The sequence below is a fragment of the Toxotes jaculatrix genome, chromosome 9 (assembly GCF_017976425.1).
Source record: "Toxotes jaculatrix isolate fToxJac2 chromosome 9, fToxJac2.pri, whole genome shotgun sequence".
Lineage (NCBI taxonomy): Eukaryota > Metazoa > Chordata > Actinopteri > Toxotidae > Toxotes > Toxotes jaculatrix.
The window spans coordinates 20,070,636-20,095,098 of record NC_054402.1 but is presented as its reverse complement, the minus strand read 5'-3'; the positions used below and the strand labels follow the sequence as shown (position 1 = coordinate 20,095,098).

General features: G+C 43.1%; 1 protein-coding gene across 1 annotated transcript; it reads right to left on the bottom strand.

Annotated features, from left to right (window-relative positions):
• Positions 1 to 161: 161 nt before the first annotated feature.
• git1 (G protein-coupled receptor kinase interacting ArfGAP 1) lies at positions 162 to 23,900 on the bottom strand. The gene is made up of 21 exons (XM_041045807.1): positions 23,530 to 23,900; positions 18,931 to 19,064; positions 18,398 to 18,510; positions 17,192 to 17,297; positions 16,696 to 16,782; positions 16,450 to 16,580; positions 16,193 to 16,287; positions 16,073 to 16,115; positions 15,271 to 15,297; positions 14,441 to 14,489; positions 13,874 to 13,946; positions 13,022 to 13,119; positions 11,894 to 12,005; positions 10,086 to 10,210; positions 8,913 to 9,065; positions 7,448 to 7,795; positions 6,039 to 6,119; positions 5,587 to 5,663; positions 5,293 to 5,466; positions 4,495 to 4,558; positions 162 to 4,343 (listed from the first exon to the last, which is right to left on the bottom strand). Exons 1-21 carry the CDS (start codon positions 23,579 to 23,581, stop codon positions 4,128 to 4,130), a joined length of 2,358 nt encoding a protein of 785 aa, XP_040901741.1. The 5' UTR covers positions 23,582 to 23,900; the 3' UTR covers positions 162 to 4,127.
• Between the last annotated feature and the right edge of the window lie 563 nt (positions 23,901 to 24,463).

Genomic DNA, 24,463 nt, shown 5'->3' with positions numbered 1-24,463 from the left:
AATTCAGGCAAAAAAAAAATAATTTGTGAGATTTCTTTTCTTAGTGAGATGAACTCTGTCCTGTAGTTTAATTCTGGCCCTTTGCCCTTTAAGAGGAGAGTCAGGGCCCTCAGTCTTGACTGAAACTGTCCTTAACACATTTAGAAATGTAAATTCACACTCTTCCCTGTTGGAGAGAAGAAACTTACTGCAGACAGATCCAGGACAATTAATTTGTTTTATTATTTTATTACAAATGTACAGCTTATGAGCTTCCATTACGATTGACCTTTTTAAGTCATTGTTTTCTCTACTTTATACAGTTTTTAACGTCTTCTGTTAAAAGATAACTCTCCCGTCACCCATCTCCCAAAGTGTAGAGCTGTGAAGAAACACAGGGACAGCAACAGTACAGGCCAGAGTGCACTGCCAATGGCTGAGTATCAGAAGCATGTGTTTGTGTGTGTGTAATTTACTGGCTGCAAATATAATGTTTGTACTTGTGGAAGGCTTGGTCCGACTGATAAGTGTTGAGGGGTGTGTGTTTGATGTTGGAAAAGTATGTGCTGAATTCTGGACATGATGAAGGTGTAGAGAGCGTGTCGGACATGAACTGACCGAAGCATTTAACATTCACACGAGAGGCACCCTACGCAGTGTCCACGAACTCGGAGAAGGACTAGGCCATGTGCGTTTTAGACCTTCCTCCCACCGTTTTGAGATGACTGTAGTGCTAAGCCGAAGTGCGCTTCAGACCTTTTCTAATTCCCCTATCCCAACATCAAAGCCCTGCGTCCTGCACCTTATGTACCTGAACTAAGACCTTTGGAAGAGTGCAGTACATAATGTAGATCCTACTTCATCCAGCTGGTGTTTGAAAATAGTGCAACTAAGACCACACCTGGATCAAACTGTTGTTCTCACGCTAAACGTCCTGTGGATTCTAATAGGATCATTAATATGTACAATATGAAGACATAAATGGGGGTAATACCACAGCATAACCATACTCAAGACTTAAAATATCTACAAGTACATCAGGTGGCAAGACTAAAGAGCTGAATGACGATTTGGCCTGAAGCTCACTTGGGCAAACAAATAGACAAATATCTCATAAACATAACCCTAACATATAGCTTAATATAAAATATAGCATGAAAATATATGTTCAATATATATGGCTCTAGTCTAAAAACCTGGGCGATCATGATTGAAGGGACGAGCTTTCCTACTGGCCCCTGTGTGTGTGTGTGTTTGTATTTCTGTCGTTTCAGCAGTCAGTACAACATCGCTGTAACTCAGCCAGTCAAACAGGAGATGATGATGATGTGCAAAGGCATTCAATATCAAACAATGATACATTTCAAGAGTCTTGTGGACATGATTTGTTTTGACAGGGAACAGAGAAAACACCCCAACCTCATCCTACAGAGACATGTGTGCAACTGAATGAGAGACTGAGGAACACTGACAGTCAGACACCCCGAGTGATGATCGGGGAGGGGGTGGGGGGGTGGGGGGTAGTGAAAAACTAAACATGAATAAAGTGGACAGTGAAGTGCTGAAGGTGGTCTGGCATCAGTCTCTCAAAGTGTTTGGGGCAAATTAAGGTCTAATTGCTTCTTGCTGAAAGGCAGCAATACAAGGAAAAAAAATGAGATGAACTGTAATTGCTGTTTGAAGGATGCTGTTGTTTCAGGCGAGTAAACTGAATGTGCAGAGGCCACGAGCAATGAGGAAGATTACAGAACAGGCCGAAGCAAGAAGAACCAACTATTAAAGCCACAAACACTTTGAGAAACGAGCTGCAGAATCATTAGAGAAAGGTTAGAGGTCAATCTAAACTAGAAGAGGACGGTCCTCCTGGCAGCTAGCAGAGACTTTATAGATCCCATCTGAATCCTTAGTTACAGATATGACCATATTTGTACGGCACAGTACAAGACTTAAACCTACAGTAGGCTAAGTGCGCTACATTAAAAAAAAAAAAAAAAATCTTTGTTCCCAATGCTGTCTCTCATTAGCAGAGTTCAGAGACAGTGAGCTAGAAGTGAAAACTTCTGTGGCCCAGATCAGCAGGCCGTGACAGAGAATCAATCAGAAAACAGAACGTGGGCTTGATTGTGCTTTGCCACACAGTCTGAAATGTGAAAATGATACATGGCAAAGAAAATCAAGCACACTTGAAGTGGATGAATCAATGACAAACCAATAAAGTTTCATTTTCAAATAAATGATATGATGAGTATCTCTCACCATATGCACGCTCCAGGTTACTAGATCTGGTGCTTTCCACAGGTCTACTTAAAGCTTAACTGCCCGCATACCAGTATGTCGTATCAACACAATTTGACTCAACATTTGTTAACATGCATGTAAATGATGGATGCTGTGTCATACAAGCACCCAGGGGCACACCAGCCATGTCCATAACATACTGCTTTAAAGCAAGACCAGGGGCAGGGGTTTAATCCTCATTCACAAGCTGGGACCAAATGGTGCGCTTGATTTTATTATCCTGCTTGGCACAGCAAAAAAATGAATATGGGATTGATTCTGAGATGATTCCACTGGTTCTATTAAATGAGACAAACTGTAAGATAAGTCAAACGCATAATGACAGCTGAGGATACATGAAGAGAGCATTTTGATCCAGGTCCTGTCATAACGCACCAAGGGGCTTTCAGTCTGACAGAAAATCAAAACCAAAGACAAATCTACCCCACCCCAACACCCACTCCCCTTTGGCAACTGTTCAGCCCCTTGGCCCCAGGACATTTTCCAACATAATAGAAAAACACCTCGACTGTCACCCAGAAAAGGAGCGTGACAAATGTTGACGACCATTTCACAGGTTTTTTTGTTTTTTTTTATATGTGTATGTGTGTGCATGTTTTCTTAAATCCCAGTAAGAGGTTGAGCACAATACTCCCATCTGTCTCCCTATTCCACTAAATGAGAATCATATTTGAGACAATGAAATAAACATACATAAACAGTTAAATCAAGATGACAGTCAGTAAAAATATCAATACAAAAAAAAACAATAGGCATGATAAACAATAACAATAAATCACAATTATTCCAGTGTAAGTGTTTTGTTCTTGTAAGTCAGTAATGTTTGTCCTCAGAGGCGCAGACCAAACCAATCTGCATATTCCAAAAAAAAAAAAAAACACAAAGAAGAGAGAGAAAAGAAATTAAAACATGCCAGATCATGCTGTGTACCACCAACAACAGGGGGCGATGACATGTTGCAGAAAAGCCGGAGCCCCCTGCAAAAAGCTAACCCAGGAGGAAGCGTCTCAGAGCCCGGGTGGGGTGTGAAGTGGGGTGGCGTTAGATGGATCCCAGGGGGTCCTTCGCTGCACCAGGAGCTCATCCTGTACGGGACGGGATAAAAGACAGAGAGGCCCTGTGTCTGGTTGGAGAGAGAGAGAGAGAGAGAGAGAGAGAGGGAGAGAAGGGGGCAAAGGAGCAGGCCGGAGATGAGAGGAGAGGAGAGGAGAGGAGAGGAGAGGAGGAGCGTCCTGACTCCTCACAGGATGGAGGGACGGAGATGGAGTATGTCGTGGTTGGTCTATCTACTTCCCTCTTTTGCAGCATACACCTCCTCCCTCTCCGATTAGGGTAAACAGTGAGAGGGAGGGATGACGAGTGACAGGTGAGAATAAATAAAGCAGTAACCTCTCAGGATCCAGTTCACTGTACATTGCCGCCATTGTATTTCACATATGCTTATCACAGTTTAACGGTTTATTATACACATCTGATTCCAACTGTTCATTGAGGTTGCTCCAGGCTGTAGTTCCCACGTTGGATCCTCCCACTCGTCCTCCCCTACTTTCACTTCCACACCTGTGGAATTTCTCCTTTTTCTGTTCTCTGTAGTGTTTCTACTAAACCATCAGTGCTTTCGTCAGATTCCTTTCCATGCATTTTCCAAACTTCTCTCTAGTTTTCATTTCCTCATCGTGCCCATCATTCTCTCGGTCACTCCCCCCTCCCCAGTTCTCCCATATTTAGTGTCGTCATATCATCCTTCCTTCTTCCTCTCCTAGAGGCCCCTCCCATACCTCTTAGCCCACCTGTGCATTGATCTGTTCTCTCTCCCTCTTCCCTCTCCGTCCATCCATGCATTTGTTGGGTCACTGTTTCTTCTCACGAGTGGTGATGGTGACCAGTTGCTTGGCAGCCTTGGCGATGTCGTAGGCGCACTGGATGACCTGCTGAGTGAGGAGTTGGTAGTCCACGGCGGGGGCCCCGGGCTCCGAGGGCGCTGCCTTACGGCACTCCACCTGCAACCGTGAGGCACTGGAAGCCAACAGGCGGAGGGAGCAGTGGACTGCATCCAACGCTGGGCGCTACAGAGAAATGAAGGGAATCAAAACTCAATTCACATGGTGGATGGTGCAGGATTTAAACAGATGGAGGAAGATAAAGAGAGCAACGCCCAGACAAAGACGGAGAAAAAAAGAGACAGGAAAAAATGAAACATAAGTAGAGAAAACTTACTTTAGGAAAGAGTGAGGCCATCTCAGTGACAGCAGAGTGGATCTTCTCAGAGCACGGAACAAAGCTAAGGAAGAGCGAAATTAATTAACTTGGCAGCCGACTCTAAGTTTTAAGTTTAAGTTTTTAAGTTTTAAGTTTATACTTTATTGATCCCTCTTGGGGAAATTACTCTTTGCATTTTATCCACACAAAGTGAACAAAACACACACACACAAGCATGCACATGCTCTAGAGATGCTGTGGCAGGGGGCTTCCCTAGAAGGAGCCCGGGGAGCTGGGGTAGATCGGTGCCTTGCTCAGGGGCACCACGGCCATGGTCGCAGAGGCGGTGGCGGGCGCGTCTCCTTAACCACCACCCATATCCATTGTGCTTGGTCGAGGAATCGAACCAGCGACCCTCCGATCTCCGGGTCGTCCAAAGCCGCTCACACACTTGCTGCACCACGGCCGCAACAAAGATTAAAGCAACAAAGCTGTTCCTGTTGCTTTCACACCAAATCTCTTCATTTAAAACACACTCTAGAACTTTATCTCATTTAGTTTAATTTTAGTAAAACCTGTTTTGGATAAAACTCTGGTTTGGACTAGAGATGGAGCAATTGCAGATGCAGGATGACAATCCCCAGAATTTCTGATTTAAAAATAAAAAAAGATGGCTCTGGTGCTAAATGTTCCTGTAATTTAATGTGTTCAATTAGGAGGATCAGGTTGCACTAGTCAGCAAGGACATAACGAGTAGTATTTATTCTACAATAGACAAAATGTTTTCCATCTCCTTAGTCAGTGTCTATCACCCACCTGTCATGTTTGAACTCCTGAGCAGCCCTGAGCAGCTCCTGGATGTTCTTGGTCACCTGCTCAGTCTTCAGTATGACATCCTCTGTGCAGGGAAGGGTGGGATCAGGCTCCCCCGCCTCCCCACCTCCCTCCTCAGACTCCCCACGACCTTCCTCTTCACTACTGCGGCCCATACTGAAAAGAAGAAAACACACTTTTAATAATTACCACCTTGGGAAAGAGTTCACAGTCAAAAAGCTTCAGATAAAGATTCAAAAACACTCCTGTGTACAGCGACTTGGCCGTGAGTCTGACCTTAGCGAGAGGTCGTACGTTTGTGTGTTGTCATAGTCACTGTCTGTTCCACTGCCGTGCTTCTCTGGTTTAGAGACCTGGGGAGGGAAACACAGCACCAATATGTTCAATCATTACACTAATCACAAAGTTCAAGCATTTGTTCCCATTTAAATGTGATGGTTTCCAGTGGGGTCCACAATGTTGTTTAAATTTGCAGCCAAATTGGAGTAAAGGAGAAGATTCTATCTTTGGTTTTTGAACATCTGTAGTCTGAACTTTTCTCACAGGACGTTAGAGATTATCTGTGACAGAAATGCTGGATTAGGCTCCATATTCCTCGCAGTATTTGCAGGAGACTCATTCTGATAAAACAATGTAAGCCTATAATCTCAACTTCCTGAATGGACTGAGTGCTGTATCATGAGAGTGGGAAAATGCATCTAAAAAAAAACTAAACTCTGTAAACTCACCATGTATCTGCCCATCTCTGTAGATCCAGACAGATGCTGGCCTCCATACGGCGCTGGACCCCCTGTACTACCCTTCCTTACCTGCCAAGAGAAGCAAAACAAGGATGGAGAGAGGAAGAGAGAGAAGACAGAGATGGACAGATAGAGATGAGATGCAAAAGAAATGGAGAAGGAAATAAAAGTTTTGCAGAAAGAAATGGATGATGAAATAGGAAGGGGAAAAAAGAGTGTGGGGGACAGAAAGAAGAGACGTTTTTATAAACAGTAGAAACACAAAATGCAGGAGCCAGTGAGAGCAGCACCAGATCAACTCAGCAGCTCACCCATCATCCTATCAAGACTGAATGCCTCTACAGTTATCAAAGACTGAAATTCAAAGAACGCGCAGCTAAACTAACCAGCGATGAACAGCTACATACCACACAGAGCATCTAAAACTGACTACACATACTATAAGCTATTGTTGACTAGTATTAGAATGCACAGTAAGCAGAAGTGGTGCACAGTGTGAGAATCCTACATTTGAGGACGAAGTGACAAACAATGCAATGACAGACAGAATGCTTACATCCAGAGGATGCACGGCTGCACTGCAGTGAGCAAAGGACAGACAGGTGAAGAGACAGACAGACAGAAAGAAAACAGACAAACAGGTAAATCTTTGTGGAAAAAGATGGTGAACTGGACACTTGACTTATCGTCCGTGGAGGTTTTCGGTAGTGATAGGAGACAGTGTATTTGCATACTGTGGTTTCATAGATGTTGCTGTAAGTTAAATGCTACTAAATTCTGTGCCTAGTCACCTAGTGATCAGACATTTTACCATTGTTCACAGATCCTCTTTCATCTACGTCCTTCTCTAGTTTGTGTGCGTATGTGTGAAACTGTGTGTGTGTGTGTGTGTGTGTGTGTGTGTGTGTGTGTGTGTGTGTGTGTGATCCTAGCATCTCCCGATCAAGCAGCTGTCCAGCAGCAGGAGAGCTAACTGGGAGGTCAAAAAGGGTTGAAAATGTAAAGGTTAAAGGGTGCAGAGCAGACTAGAGAGCGGAGCATCAGCAGTGTTGCCAGGCAACCAAACAGACAAGACAATCCCTTTTTCGTCCATCCTTCTCCTTCAGGTCACACTTGTGCACTTCCCCGTTTGTGGTGCTAAAAAGCACAGGCTGAGGTCTGATTGTACTTCAACAAAGCAGTGTTACACTTTCACATTTAAATGTGGATCATGCACAACTGGAGCTTTCAAAGAGAAGGACCGGCAAACTCAGATGCAGGGAGAGAGAAAGTCAAAGGGAAAATAGAGAGATCAGGATTGGACCGTCACCCATCAGCCAGGCCAAAGAGAGCCAATCAGGGCCACCAAAAGGAGGGTGGGAAGTAAAGGGGGCTGGGGGGGGGGAGTTCTAACTTACGCTGGGTGTGTTGAGGGGCTGCAGGCGTGCCAGGGAGTCCAGGGCTGGGGGACCATGGGCCGTGGGGCCGGGGGCTGCCCCTGGCTCGTACATTGAGAAGGCCTGGCGGTCCCTCCGGTGGGAATAGGAGTTGGGGGCGACTGAGGAGGGCACAGAGAGCCCCGGCGGGTCCACTCCTGGCCCAAACCCACCCAGACCCCCTCCGCCTATTCCTCCTCGCATCACACCCCCTTGCCAGTGGCCTCCTCCACCTCCTCCTCCACCAGGCCCCCCCACCCCATGGCCAGCTGCCCCCCCAGCCTGCTGGCCCCCCCGCAGAGCACTGTTCTCTGTCTGCATCCGTGTGATCTACAGGAGAGGAGGAAGGGAGCAGGGAGGGATGAGAGGATGGAGGGAGGGATGGAGGGAGGGACATGGGGAGGTTGAAGGGAGGGGGGCGGGATGTCAACTGAATAGTCAAAAACAAGCATCCAACCATGTACCGTAAAAGGCTCATACAGGGCTTCATATATTAACTCACATCATTACTGGGGAGGGAGGGTATGTGTGGTAAAGACACTTCAATAAGTTACATGTCAAGGCAGGGCTAGCGAAGGGATGGGGGGAAGGCTACATACCTGTATATACACAGAGTTTGCTTTAGAGGGGTCAGCGAGGGGTATGCAATGTTGACTACCATCTCATTTTGTTTGTTTGTCTCATGTTTAGTTGTGTACATGCATGTTTGCCTCAACTCTTCACTGAATCCTCAGTCGAGGGACGACAAGAACACATGAATGAATCATGAGTCACGTAAGCTGACACTGGCAGCCACTAATGAATACATTAAGCTAATGACGATGACTCACAAGAATCCAAATGAAGCAACGATGAACAACAAATGAGCAATATCAAAACTAAAAATGTCAACTAAAATGAGAACGGGTATTTGTAGCACCCTCGCTCCGACATGAGAATGACAGCTGCTTTAGTTTCTACATAACTCTGAAAAGCTGTCACCAAATTCATCTTCCAGAGACAGCAGTGTAGGAAACTGACACCCTGTCAGGAAACATACATCAAATTGCAAAGTTATTAAAATATTGACCTGTCTCTCCATCATCCTGCCCTGGTTCAGTCTGATTCACTTTCATTCTCGCTCTGCCAACCTGTCTTCGTCACTTTGTCTTGTGTGTTTTCAATATGACCCTGTCATCTGGGCATCATCTCCTATCCGATTTTATATTCCAAACTTTTTAAGAAACAATTCATGCTAACCTTTCTTGCATCATCCTATCTCTCTTCCTTATGCCCTGTTGCTCTCCACTATTAGTACATAAGAATTTAAAAAGTAAATAAAATGTCATGTGTCTCTCCTGCTCTGTATTCCTGCTCTGTACACTGGTTAAGGTTCTGCATATGTGGACCCTCTGACCTTTTTTGCCTGATTTATCCATCCTTTCTTTCCCCCCTTCGTACTCCCTACCTCCTTCTGGAGCCGCCGGAGCTCCTCGCTCAGGTTGTTGTTGACCTTCATGAGCTGCTGCACCTTGGCTTCTGAGGACGCCAGTGCCTTCTTCACCTCCAGGTACTCCTGCAGGGTGATGGGACCATCTGACAAGTCCGACGAGTCCATACTCTTGATTCATACAGGCAGGTGGACAAAAATACAGAGGGGTGGAAAGTGAGGTACAGACAAAGTGAAAAAAAACTTGGGAGATTTGCGTAGCTACTGCAGTTTTTATACACAGGTAGCATGGGTATATACAGTATGAATCAATGGCGTTCTAGCTGGGTTAAAAAACAGAGCTTACTACTGTGTGAGAGGAGGAGGGCTGGCCCACAGCCTGCAGGGTAGTACTACAGCTGATCACACATACAAAGACAGTAGAGCCTTAGTTCTACTCTCAATACACCATCCGCCCCCACTTCCTGTGACCCTGGAGCATGCTCAAACTCAGTCCTATACCACTCCCTAAAACCATTAAAAAACATTAAAAACATCTTTCATACACTAGTCTTCAAAGCTCTTTGTTTACAGTTCATCCACCTCCTACCCAAACTGTCTATTTCACTCTTATGCCCCCACTTAATACATACGTTCAGTCACATTTCATACCATACCATTCTTAAATCTTACAAGCACAACAAAATAATGAATGCACATATTTCAAGCATGGTGATGGAGGTGGAGCCTCTGACTCGTGGTCTGTCAGTACTTTGCCCACTGAGCTAAATACATTGACTGTTGTTTACTTTGTCATTTCTACCACTCCCACTCCTGCACCACTTCTCCCCTCATTCTCTGTCTCCTCTTCCCTCCCTGTACACAAAAACTCTCTCTGTATGAACAATGCCTCTCTGACAGGGACCCAGAATAGCTGATGATGTCACTCAGGAGCTATGTGGCAGCCCTGGCTGTGGCCACTCCCCGCAAAGCATGCTGGGACAAGCAGTCTTAAAGAGGACACCATGGAAAAGCTTTGCTGGCTAATATTTTCAGACACTGAGTGAGAGGAACCGGACTGAATTTACTGAGTAAAACTGCTAGTGTGTCAGCATGCGCTGAGTTGTGTTTTAGTGGGTTTTACCTTGAAAAAGTGTGTTGTATATTATTAAAGTTACAGAAGTAGTAGTAGTAGTGGGTCATGTACTATACCTTCGCACGGTTGCTGCGTTGTGTGTTGTTGTTGTTCTGAGTGGTCAGCTCGCTGTCTGTGTCTTCATCAGATGCTACACTGTCATAGTCATGCTGGTCATCATCAATGCCGAGGTCCAGTGGGTCTGGCAAAGGAAAGAATGTGCTCATTTATTACAGTTCTTTCAATACTGAGTGTATCAGCCCTGCTCTTCCCTTTCATCTCTCTCTAGGGACTGCTCAAACTGATACTACTGCTGACTGATTTTGGCCAGCTTATCCCTACTTATTTCAATGTGGATCTCATGTTGGTTTCAAATAAGTACCAGTTGTTGATGCACATGATGTAAGTCAAATGTCTGCACAGATAAAAATATACCACCTGGTCTGGCACAGATTTAGCTCTAACAGTAAATCCCAAAAATCCTCTTTCCCTTCTTCTCTAAATTGCTGGATTGTACCCGTTCATCATGTTGCTGCTTGCAGCTATAATCACAGTTGCTTCTAAAAGGTTTTTAATATGCTTTATAGCTTTAAAAAAAAGCGTCATGCTGCTCACACGTGTCTTAAATTGCCTCCCGGGGACAAATAAAGTTCTCTGAATGTGAATCTACAGTATAACACTGAAAGGTGTTGGAAAAAGTCAACAAACTGATTTTCATCTATCCCTATTTGTAACTGGGTTAAGTCACAATGCATTCAGAAAGTCTTCAGACCCCTTCATTTTTTCACAATGTGGTATGTTGCAGCCTTATGCTGAAATAGTTTAAATTCATTCACTAAAACAGAGGTGTCCAAACTGTTCCACAAAGGACCATGTGGCTGCAGGTTTTTGTTCCAACCAAGCAGCAGCACACCAGACTTGACTCATTTAATCAACTGATCTCAGTCTTCAGACAGTTGATTGGTCAAACTGTGTGCTCTTGATTGGTTGGAACAAAAAACAGCAGCCACAAGGCCCTTTGTGGAACAGTTTGGACACCACTGCACTAAAACACCCCCACAGCCTGATGCTGCCACCACCATGCTTCACCATTGGGATGGTAGTGAGCAGGTGATGACCAGTGACAGTTCAATTTTGGTTTCATCAGACAAGAAAACCTTGTTTCTCACTGAGTCCTTTAGCCCTTTAAGTTTCACCCATCTCCACACAGGATCTCTGGAGCTCAGCCAGAGAGGCCGTTGGGTTCTTAGTCACCTCTCTTACCAAGGCCCTTCTCCCCCAATTGTTCAGTTTGGCCATATGGCCAACTCTAGGAAGAGCCGTGGTTGTTCAAAACTTCCTGTTTCAGAATGATGGAGGCCACTGTGAAGCATAATTTTTTCTGTAGCCTTCCCCAGATCTGTGCCTCGACACATGTCTCTGAGTTCTGCAGGCAGTTCCTTCAACCTCATGGTTTGGTTTTTGCTCTGATGCGCAGTGTTAGCTGTGAGACCTTATTTAGACATCATGTTCAATAAATCAAATTTACCACAGGCAGACTCCAATCAAGTTGTAGAAACACCTCATAGATGAACAAGAGAGATAGGGATTGGAGGCAACTGAGCTAAATTTCAAGTGTCAGAGCAAAAGGTTTGAATATTTATGTCAATGTGATATATCTGTTTTTCCTTTTTAACAAATTTGCAAACTTGGGTGTTGGCTGATGAAGGAAAGAATGAACTTAAATATTTTTTAGTATAAGGCTGTGACATAAAATGTGAAAAAAGTAAACAGGCTTGAATACTTCATGAATGCAGTGCATATGTTCTTGTTTTTGCTCTTCTTGAGAAAGCTTCCCCTCAGCCCTCAGTCCTAATCTGTCTGTCCTTTCCTCCCAGGGTCTCACCAGTGGGGCTGCTGAGACCTTTTCCCTGCTGTCTCCTTTTGGCGTCACTCAGGATGTCGATGATGAGCGTGGCAAACTCCCGAGCGTTGAAACGGGCCAGCTTCTGACGGCCCTGAGAAAAGAATGAGTCAGGACTTAGGATTTTTATTGTTATCTAAACACATGCACACTCTGGCATGACCGTCTGAAGTGCAGCAAAAATTTCTTCTAAAGAGTTCTATCTAGAGTTGTGCAGTATGCAAAAACAATCCAGCCCACAGTCATTGCTTCACTGCCTATGTGACTTCTGTGGTCAACTACCATGTGCTGTGGAAAAACACAGTCATACTGAGGACTCGCAACACACTAACACACGCACTCAAATACACAACATCACAAGTGTGCTCATACATTCACAAACATTAGCAGTGAAACATAAAACGTGCAATTACACTAGCATGCTGACATCCATGTTTGAGAATATAAAGGTCAGTTTCCACTGCAGTGCTAGACTGGAATTACTACACAAAGCGATGTGCTATTCAAAACACACCAGTTTAAAGACAAAAGGAGGTAAAAAAAAAAGTTCAACTCTAAATGTGTTTCCCACCATAAATAGACAGTAGTTCCTAACCACAGTGAACTGCCCAATCAGGGCAGAGCAAACGTGGCGATTTGGGTGGTTTTTTTTTTTCCTGTGTGTGTATACACTCGTGTTAAAAGTCAATGTTTACACTAATGAGCCACACAGATGAGGCGAAACTATGTGAAAGGACATATGGGATTTCTCTCTCACACACAGAGTGAGGGAAAGGGAGGAAAGAGAGAGAGAGGAGACAGAGAGAAACACAGATGGATTACATCTTCCCTTCTTTCTCACAGCTGAAGAACATCCCTTGTCAATTTCACACTCATTCTTCCCCCCACCCCCAACACAGTGTCTAACAGTCTAAGATATCACAAGGCTCTATCTTTTCTTTGTACTTGCCAGTTCTTTCACCTTTCTCTTCTTTTCTCACAGTTTTGTCACTGTCTTCAGTCCAAAATGTCTACAGTTTCTCAAATATGTATTTATTTGTAACAGCCAATAGGTATGAGTGTATGCATGCTGCCTGTCGTTATTTGCATTGTATGATTGTGCATGTTTACCTGGTTGCGTGTGGCAGAGTATTCAGGATTGACTGGTAGGAAGGGCACTGCGCTGCGTTCTGTTACCAGAGTGCTGTGGTTCTGGGTCGTAAGCCACACTAGAGACAAAAACATGAAGCAAAAAATAAGCCTGTGTGTGTGTGTGTGTGTGTGTGTGTGTGTGTGTGTGTGTGTGTGTGAGAGAGAGAGAGAGAGTGTCTTCAGGCCACAAGGTCGTCTTAGCTGGAACATGAGCGGCCAAACACCCGGTCCATCCACCCACACAGACACATAAACAAGTACAGTGAAAAAAGAAAAAAAACATCATAATAATTAGATATTAAACCAGGATTCCAGCCCCTACAGTGCACTGCTGTGCTCTGAGCCCTCCCACTGTGTGTGGTTCAGTGTGTGTATCCTTGCTACTTACCTGCGGTGCATCTGTCAGAAAGCACAATTTGACTGCTACCGCTACTGAAGTAAAGGGAAAGAAGAAAAGGAAAACAGAGAAAAAGAGCAGAGGAGGAGGAGAGAGACTCAAGAATTTCTGAGGCACTTCCTCGCTCGGACTCTCCTCCTCCTCCCTCCCTCACTCACTCCATTTGGCCTTCCTTTACAGTAGTCATTTTCCTTTTCTCCTCACTGTGTCCTTCAAATTCACTCTGTTCTCTCAACATCTATTTTCTCTGTGAATGTCTCTCTTTTTCTCTCCCCCACTTCCCTCTCAAAGTTCATGTCAACAATGTCTTGTGGAGGTGTTTTATACTTCAGTCAACATCAAGTTTCCATAGGGAAAGAGTCAAAACGCAGGCAAATATTTCTCCCACGTAGAGGACAAAACAGGGAAGTAATGAGTGAGGAGATGAGGCTTACCTGCATCGTTTTCTCTGCGATCCACCTCATCATAAACATCCATCGCTAGCTCCTCAAACAGCCGATTATTGAGCTGTCAGACACAAGCAAAGCGACCCCAGATATATCAACATGTATGTATTTGTACATGACTAGTGTGATAAACACCAGTGTGAAAAACAAGCTGATGTATCTGGGCTGCAATTTTTAAGTTTTTATCTGACAAGCTGTCTCATTTGGAGCCAACCATCACATTTTTCCAAAAACTTCTGTGTCATGGTTTGTGATTAAAGTCCTTCAGATGTTAATAACTGACCATCAGGTCTCCGTTGTTGATTATTAGCATTCTGTGGGGCTAAACAGATGGCCCTGGAGCAGACAAACATTATTTTGGCAAGGAGCAGAAATTCTGGCTGTGACACAAACCAACTATTTTGCCCCCTTTTTATTTTACCAAGCACTTAACTTTTTACATCACCTCCAGGGCATAAGAAAACTGGCTAAACTTTGACCCTACACCTGTCAGCAGAACTGTAATGTAAATGTACAATAAGCCGTGATTTAAACTCAGACTTCAACCCAACTCACCGCTTGGAGCTTCTTCTTGGCAGCCTTGGCCAGTTCTGAGAGGTCCAGACTGAAAAACAGAGATGATGACAGTCAGACAGGCATCAGAAAGACATGGTGGAATAAAGAGACAGAGAGGGAGGCAGGGAGGAAGATGTGGAAATGGAAAGACGAGTGAGGACTGGGAAGGGTAATGCGCTAAAATGGAGGGACAGGGAGGTGTGATGCTGGTGTCAGATTGAATACAATGGTGACTGTCACATTAACCTAAAATTAATCATCTGTACAGTCCCCGGGACAGGGTGTATTTGTGGTTTTGCAAGCCACTGCTAGATAACTAAAAACTATAAAATCTGAGCGTGTATTTATTTAGTCAAAGTGTAACTTTCTTACTATATGCTGCTGTAGACTAACTGCATGAGATATTAAAGAGCTGTCAAACGCTTTAATATATTGTTTTATTTTTATTTTAGGTAGACTAAATTTACTTCAGAAAAAACTCTTGTTTTTTGTTGCCAGAAATGTTCACTAAGCATACTGGTATATGCTAATGTACAATTTGGATATATGGTGATTTCTGGTGTGAGTCTCCTGAGCACAGCAGCACCTTGCTTACTGCAGGAAACCCTCTGAACCTCTACTGCCTAACAGCCTTTAGTCATCTAGAATATTTCCTTCAGAAGTAACTGCACAAATCTGTTTTCTCATGATTTCCCTTTCAAGAAAACGTTGAAGAAGAGGCTGGGTTGAATTCAACAGAGAATTCTACAAAAGATGGGATAGCACAGACAGAGGACTGAAATGAAGGAAGAAATTCTGGGAACCAAAAGGAACAAGGAAAGTAAAGATACCTCTGTGTCGGGCACTTAGGACGAGCTCTGGCTCCACCAAGCGCAGCGAAATGGAGAGAACAGAAAACGAGTGAGAAAAAGGAAGAAACAGACAGAAAGAGGGGTAGAGAAGCCACATCAGAACAGCTTTAATTGTTATTATCAAGAGGAAACATTCACCAGAACAGAACAGTTGCAAGTGGAGTTAGATGGCAGCTCAGAAGCAAGACCCACTTCAGTGGCAAATAGTTTTTGAGGTGTGCGTGGTTTAGCTGCCTTACATGTACATTGTTGAGTAGGACATATTTTTTTAAATTCTTCTTTGCCTCGGCTGAGAAAACCCAGCACCTCTCAAATATTTGAAAGAAGCTGAGCCAAGTATTACTGGACTTGATTTATCGTGGCCTGACTGTGCACCTCCCAAATCAAACCTGCAGTTTAGGGATTATTAAACCAAGCACACCTCAAGGATCTAAATCATCGGAGTTACCTGTAATACTTTAGATTAGGCATTTACAGCAAACAGCCAGCTTTGACAGAGATGCCAAAGACCTCGTTTCTCTACCTCCTTTTTTTGGGTGGGGTTACATATACTATGGTGCCACCCTCTGGTAAGACCACTAAACTGCATCAGTATCAATAAATCCGTGCCAGGGAGACGCAGTGACAAGAAAAAGTAATAGAAGTATAACAAGTGAGGTAGCTGCAAAGTTCAAGGATACCAACAAAGGTACTTCATGCAATCAAACCACACCATGCATGCTACAACAGAGTGTTTGTTCATAATCAGCTTAACACAAAAAAGTACTCTCATGGTCCATACCTGTCTGCCATTTGAGGAATGATATAATGGCCATTCTTGTGATCTGAGGAGAGGAGTAGAGAGATTAACTGTTTTGCTTAAGGGCATGTGAACTGCGGGTGGACTGGTGCAATGAGTTACCTGGACGCCGTCCACACAGGTAAAAGGCTAGCCTGTCCGTCAGCTCATACTGACACTCCACAAGCCGCTCTGCTAACTCTATATGGCCCGCCTGCCTGGAGCACACAAAGACACTTTTATTCTACTTTCTTACTGTTTTTACCTCACTGAACTCTTTTTCTTTTTCCCAACATAACTGTCACATAACACTTTCAATGTGAGATTTCATTTAAATGCTATTTGTATTATTAATGAAGTGTGTTTTCACTGTCTTGTACCTTGCATAGTCCATAGGCGTACGTCCGTTAACGTCAGGTGCTCCGGGGTCTGCACCGTACACCACTAGCAGCTCAGCCTGCAAGATCTGGCCTGCCTTGGCTGCCACATGGAGCGGTGTAGTGCCTTTTTCCTGGAGGGTCAGGTACACACACAGAGTCAGGACAACAGGCCTGGCATAAAGAGAATAACTGAACAGCGTGGCTAATTGCTAGACGGGGTGAGTCAGCAAGCAGATTTTTCCTCACCGGGTGGAAGAAGTTGGCCTGAGCGCCGAGGGACAGGAGCCGAAGACACGTCTCTAAACTTCCCGTCCGCACACTAGAGTGAAGTTGCTAAGAGAGAAACAAAGAGGAGGGGGATTGAGGAGAGAGATGGAGAAATAGAGAGATGTGGGTGGAAAGATTAAACATCATGGAGAGAAAGAAACAGGCAGAATCCCCTTATTAGCCCAGTGGAGCTCCACAGCATTAGAGATCATTATTACATCCTGCTGTGTCATTCAGATCACTTCCTGCCAGGGGGTGTTATCAGCGAGAGTGCAAGTGTTAGTGTTTGTGTGAGTGAGTGCACACACATAGATGAGTATGCATGTTTATGTATAAGGTCTCCCACTGACATCTATTAAAGAAACATCCTTTGTGCTTACACATGCTGTTCTACAGTATGGCTATATCTGTATAGGCTAATTAACCTGACCTCATTATGTCTTTGCCCCTCAGCTGTGAAATACTGAGTCCTCACCTTACTGAGGTCCTTGGTAGTGACGCCATCATCATCGCGGCAGGGCAGCTTGTGCACAAAGGCCAGCATCTGGTATTTGGCTCTAATAAACTCTGACTTAGTGGGACTGCACAGGAAGAGAAGGTAAGGTGGTTAGCACAAATCCAGACCTCAAAGGAAAACAGGTTAAAGATAAAATATATCAATACAATTCCTGTCAATGTAACAAATAGGTTATGCTGTGCATAACATTTTCTTCGAAAAACCACTATGGATTCTTCTTTTTGCAAATGCCCTTCAGCATTATGAGTGTATAAAAATGTACACAAAACTTTTGTTAGGACAGGTCCCTGTGGGACTTGAAACCTGACACAAGCTAAGGTTTATGTTTTCATACTAATGGGTTGTCCTTTCAGAAACTAAAGACCATTTTCCATTCGACTGCGCAAGCATGATTACCATTTTCCAAAAAAAACACGGGGAAAAAATGACATGGCATTGTATGAGAATGCATGAAGTGGGCATGAATTGCAAACTACTTTCAAAACAACTGATTTGTATTTGGACTGGGGAGGAAAAATCAAAGACTGAAGTAGTTCATTCTTTGACTTTTTTCTTTTTTCCCTTCTCCATTTAAATCTTTGTGCTGGGTGAAAAACACAAATAAAAGCTCACCCACTCTCTTATTATATGAATGTCTTGAGTAAAGGGCTAGATGCCAGCAAGACTGCTCTTTCAAAGCAAGCCATGAGTGTGGCTCCTTCACATTTTACTTTACAATAATAAACATAGCAGAAAAAACAGGAACTTCCTACTGATACTACAGATAATTGATCTCCAGAATGAGCCAAAATTGACAGGTTATAACTGGATTCCTGCTTGTTTTACAAAGACAGCATTCAATAGAGCAGATTTTACACATTTACCTTTCAAGCCACTGAACCTCCCATGGTTGTATTTCAACCAAAAAAAAACACACTGGCAAAATTTGTTCTGTATTTAGTTATACAAAACATCCTATGAGATAAGAGAAAACTGTTTGGAGGGCATTAAGGACAAACTGGGTGTAATTACTCTTCACTGGTGAAAATACCAATTATGTTCAGAAAGGTTTTGTAACATTCCCGTGTAGAAGAGACAATAATTTCCCCCAGAAAAGGTGACAGGAGAGGGGGGTGTGTGATAGTATTGTTCTGTGTATCTTGAGCCAGCAGGGAGTCTACTTACTGGACTTTGTCCTGGGGGTTGGGTTTCCTACGACCGCTCTGCACCTGAGCAGGGTCCAGGAGACTGTGTTCCCATATGGAGTTGGCCCCGTTGCTGGCCAAGGTCTGAACCATCTGAAACACACACACACACGCAGTCGTGACTCAGTTATGGTACACCACGTACAAGAAAATCACCACCATCACAAGAAAATTGTTGAGTGATGTGACTTTGCATCTCTAGTGCAATACTCTAAGTCCTGAATTTACTGATTTTAAAAATGACCAAAAACCTAAAAAGAAATATAGACAAACAGGTTTAGGTGCTAAATTTAACACTGATAGAGAAAGAGACAAACTTTTGTGGAAACAATACACACAGATAGAAAACTGTGAAATGGATAAGCATCCTGGGCATGCTGAGTCAGATTTCTGTAGTAGTGCTCAGCTACTGTGGCAGTTTTCTGGGCCTCACGTACTGAATTTGATTTACTTTTTCCAGCCTTTGCCTGCTCCTATTTCCTTTTCCCTCACTCTTCATTTCTCAAGCCGTACCTGCAGAAGTGCGGGAGGCCATCCGCTGTGCCTCAGGTGTTTGACTATGGAGATGTGGCGCCCTAAGCTGCGGTGGACCGAACAGCATTCATCGCAGATCAGGACCCCTCGGTTAATACTGGTCCAGCCCGGGTCTGACAGACAAAAACATGGATGGTAGCACATGTTTCATAAACAGGCAGTTTGAGATGGTTAAACTGTTGAGCATTACAAAGAATCTTAAGTTATTCACCACAACATTCACTTCAGTCCAGGCTGCACGAAAAACTCACTTCTCTATCTTACAGTAAACCCCGCAATATCCTAGCAGTGTAATGTGCAGGGTCTAAATTACAGTTTACTAAAACAAGATGGTATGATGCTATTTTTCCCAGAGAGACGTGTGCTCCATCTATGGTTCTACCCTGCCCAGACTTCATTCAAGGTTAAGTCAAACATATGCTCCCTGCGGTGAGAAATGTTTCATGAAATATGTGGATATGTATAAACAAACAGCGACAAGCATAAAGATGAGGAACAGCAGAAAGTGTAAAAGTATGATCATCCTCTGTCACCAAGACTCCAATCAGATTTATAAATCTTTCAGAAAGCACAACAGAATGTGGAAATGTACAGTACAATGCACATTAACAGAAAAGCAGGCTTGCACTTTACTTGATCTGCAATTTCTATGAGTCAAATGGCTGTGTTAATGCAACAGGATTGTAATTAACAAAATTTCTTAAAAAAAATACTGAGTTACTGGGAGGTATAGGAAATTAAGACAAATTTAATTTTTCAATAATAATAGTGATCTCTTTCCTTGCAATTGTATTCAGTATTTAGACATTAAAATTCTCAACAGTAATATTCTCAATCTGGCTATTTTGTCACAATAAAAAGAAATGACACATGAATTATCAGCTTGTACAGAGTTATATTAGCTACAGCTGAAAGTGCTATTTACCAAATACCTGGCTAAATCTGGACCATAAACACACTGTACATAGGCTGGATTCTTCCAAAATTCCCCATAGCTCAGCTCACTCTGTGAATTGTTACTCACGAATGAACTAATACATGCACAGAGCCCAGCTTTAATAACGTGCCTGATAATGGTGGGCTAAATTGATCCAGTAAGAATAATTTAAACCTAGTCACGTCAGTGTTGCACAAAAATGCAGAAACAATGTGCAGCACGCAGGACTGAAGGTCAGAGTCAAGGCAACACAAGTCCAAGTTTTATATATAGGCAGGTGCGTGCCTTTCCAAATCATGTTCAATCAATTGAATTCATCAAAGGTAGATTCTCATCAGTGTGTAGAAACATCTCAAAGATGATCAAGAGAAATGGGAGTGTCATAGCAAAGGGTCAGAATACATATCAGACCCTTTGCTATGTGATAATTCAGTTTTTCCTTTTTTAAATGAACTTGCAAAACTTTGTTAAATTCTGTTTTCGCTAGGTCATTATGGGGTATTGAGCGAAGAATGACAAGGGAAAAAATGAGTTTAAACTATTTTAGCATGAGGCTGCAACACAACAAAATGTGAAAAAAAAGTGAAGGGGTCTGAATACCTTCATGACTGCACTGTATGCTCAAACACATTTACACACACAGAAACATATTCTTTAAACAGGCACAGATGTGTGTGAATGAGGCGAGGATGGAAGGGGAAGCAGTGAAGGCCAATGTCTACTGACACTGGCAGACTAGTCCTAGAGTCTGGGTCATATTTATGCCCTCAGGACCCTGATGTGATGAGCAGCTCACAGCTAACACAGTCTGCAATATCAAAACAAACACACTTACATGCACTTGATGCATGCGCAAACACACACATCTACTATCTGTATTAGTCACTCTCAGGCTGGGATAAAACTGTCTGGGCTTAAGGTATTAATGGAGCTAAAATAGTCCATCATCAGATAAACTGACATGCTGCAAGTTATTTTTCCTGCAGAAAAAAGTAGCAGCAAATGCAAAATGTTTTGGTAAAAGCTATAGCCTAGTTTAGAACAGTAGCCTGTAGGCTTTAAGGGCCGGACTGCAGCAATTTAATTCCTTAATCTGTGTAATAAATATAAAAACTCCCATAGGCTATGCGATCTGCTTGGCTCCCTAGATCAATATGAGGCTACACCATTAAGCTATTAGACCTGGACAGACTATTGGCAGCAGTATATTGGCCAAATCTGCAGCATGACATAATTTAGCCTAAAGTTGGCCGAATTCGTCAATACAGCATTGACATTTGTTTTTATAACTGTCACTTAAGCCTGCGTAAAAACATGTATTGTATTGAGCATTAATGGTGAGTGATGCCATTTCAAGTCTGGAAAACTCTTGCGGAAATTAGCACTGTAAATGCTGTATAAATTTGACTGTTAACTGACTACACTGATATTTATAACACTTTTCATAAATAATTTTAATATCGAGGAGCAACATGTAGGTCTACTTTCAGGTTGACATCGCTAAAAGGTTTATTTCAATTCATACATTATCACCTCTAAGGTTTGCTTTTTAAACTCAACCAAACACAGGTCAAAACATCAACAGCATCGACTTGACAATACAGCACAATATACAGATTTGACGCCACTGTCAAACTGCTCCAAACGCCTGCACAAGAGCCTCAGTTTCTTATACAATTGCATCTGTGTTCAATAAAGAGTTTACCAACATGACAACATGATTCATTGTTGCTATAAACCCTGCAGATTGCCATGGCGTGATATTAAAGACTCCTGAGGCTTGGCTAGGACTGGGGGAATCAGTTGTCCTTTGTAGCCATGCCATCAAGTTATCCCCTAGTATGACACAAAGCTGGGTAGCAGGGAGGTGGCCTGTCACCAGTGGCTAGGTCAGCATTTTGCAGAACGCACTGCGTGTGTGTGCATGTTGTCGTAAGGAGGGGCTACATACAGATAGCTCATGGTGGTAGAGGAAATATACAGCCAGTAACAGGTATGCTGACACAAACAAGCTAACTACATTTACAAAAAATATGTCATTTAGTCTAATTAAACCCATGAAAATAAACTATAAAATGAACATGTATCTCTTCTTTTTTCCCCAAACAGGATTAATCTGTCAGGGATGTAGCACATTAATCATACTGTAAGTTGCTATAGCAATCAAGGAAAGTGGTTCAAATGGCATTGGTTAGTGCTGATCAGATTATGAAAAGCAACTGAGGGGGCAGGAAGACAGACAAACAGATGCTGAAGTGAAAAGGTATGTGTAAAGTAGAAGCAGTGAACAGGTTCAGGTCATAAAATCAGTAGCAAGGTGTAGCCAGCATTTTGAACACTTTTTATAACATAAGGGCCCTAAAGCTTATAGACAGTTATGCACAGCACAACACACATACACTCCTGTCAGGGGGAGCAGCTGTGAAGAGAGCAGCTGTTGTAATACATGTACACATGAATGAATACAAAAAAAAAACACGCACACACACAGAAGCCCCAATAAACAAGTGCTTCAAACTAAACATGAGGGCATGTGAGGTTACATCTGCAAGGCAGGGGCAAGGGAGGGAATATCTAAGGTTGTTTTGGCAGCATCTCCTTACCTCACTTTCCTACTAAAACAGATGGGAGAAGCGAGGTAAACTTAATCTACAAATGAGTGTTCATTGCAGCGGTCATATCTAAGTCAAACCCACCAGTATGGTTAACATGGTCCTGTCTGACAGGTGACCTTTGAACATATTTCAATTTCACGATGAATCAGGTTCAGATATTTCACTTTACGGTGCCTTTCAAATGAATTTTCTTCTGTAAATTCCCTCAGCGTTAGTCACTTTTTATTATTTGAAAACTGTGGAGGAGAGTATATACTGTCATGAAATAAAGGAAAAAAGCGTGGGAAGTTCTTTCAAGGTTTTTAGATAATAATTTTACGTGAATTATCAAGATCTAATGTCAGGTACCCTTAGAACGACTGACTGGTAGCTGACGCGTTAGCTGAATCAGCTTAGCAACAACTTGCCGTTTAGCAAAAGTTAGCTAGACTAGCTAACGTCGTAGCTAAGCTAGCAGCGTTAGCCAGAAACACAAAATAAAAATGCCACGGCCATGATGTGGCATTAACACAGGGATTTTAAAATTTAAGCATGCTACTGTATGTTAGTTCATTAAGTGCAAGCTAAATATTTAATCACAGTTAGCTACACAGTGACTCAAAAACGCTAGCTTCTTAGCCAGGCTAAGCTAACGTGTTAAGAAGTCTATCCCGGTCACGAAAATCAAAACAAACGTCTCTCCAAGCGGCGAGGCGACATAAATCTGACACTCACATCTTCCACTGCAGCAAACAAACTGGTCGCCTTCACATGTAGTCTTAGTCAAATAAATAGACATATCTAGCAGCTCAATTGAGCACATTAAGGTTTAGCAGCTATTAGCTAAGCATATTTCCCGTTGTGATAACGCCTATTTTTCACTGTTTATTTTGGGCCTAAGCGACGCTTGGTAGCCCTGGCCGTTTTCCTGCTCTGCGGACCCGCTGACAGTGACAGGAGCGTCGGCCCTGTTGTCCCACCATATCGCCCTCTCGACGTATTGTTCCAGTGCAGTAATCTATTTTGATTTATTTTCCTCCTCCCTACCTGGCGCACTGCAGTCGGCGCAGACTTCTGTCCTCTGTAGCTTTCTTGACATCTCGAAAAGTGGCTGAAATCGAGAGGTGGATGTCGGCGATGATGTGGTTGCTCGCCCTTTTCCCCCGAGCTACCGACCGACGTCTGCCGTCAACCGATGCGGCCCCTGAATCCCCGGAAGCCGGGTGGTGTGATCGGCTTTCCCGGCCAGCTGACAGTTGAATTTCCCGTTTGTCCCTGCGGTCTCTTCGCCCACGTTCAACACTTAACTCCAAGTCCAGTGCCAAGTTTTGTGAACATAGTTAATCTGACTGTTTGTGTGAGCCCTCATATCGAAATACTAAATCTGTTCGTCGCATTGCCTGCAACTCACCGAGAGACGGCAGCTTTCTACCTGTCAGTTTCCGCACACACACCCAACATCCCTGCAGCCTCTACCTATGGAGGGGCAGGGAGGGGTGAGGGGGCAAGACATAATCATATTCTTTAAAAGGCAGGATGGATTTCACAAACAGATCAAAACAGAAAATGCACCATTGTTTCATATTTTCTGGCCAAAATGTAGTTTGTTGTTGTTAGACATTTATAAGCATAATTTAAATGTTAGACATCATATTGACTTGAGCCTACCATTATTATTTTATTATTATTAACAGAACTGGTTTAATAAAAATATTTACTGCAGATATTTTGTACCCTAATAGTCAACTGACAAAATAACCAAAGATCAGTGCTTCATATGGTCCCTTTTTGACTTCTCTTTCATACTTAATCTCATGAAAGCTATTTATTTACTTAATTATTTACATAAAATTCTTAGGTTCATTTGGAGCTTTGACAGCTACCAGATAAAGATATTCAATGCATAAATGTATGTAACACTCTCATCTCTATTATTATTATTTGTATTATTTGTATTATTTGTTTATGTCTTAGGCAACAG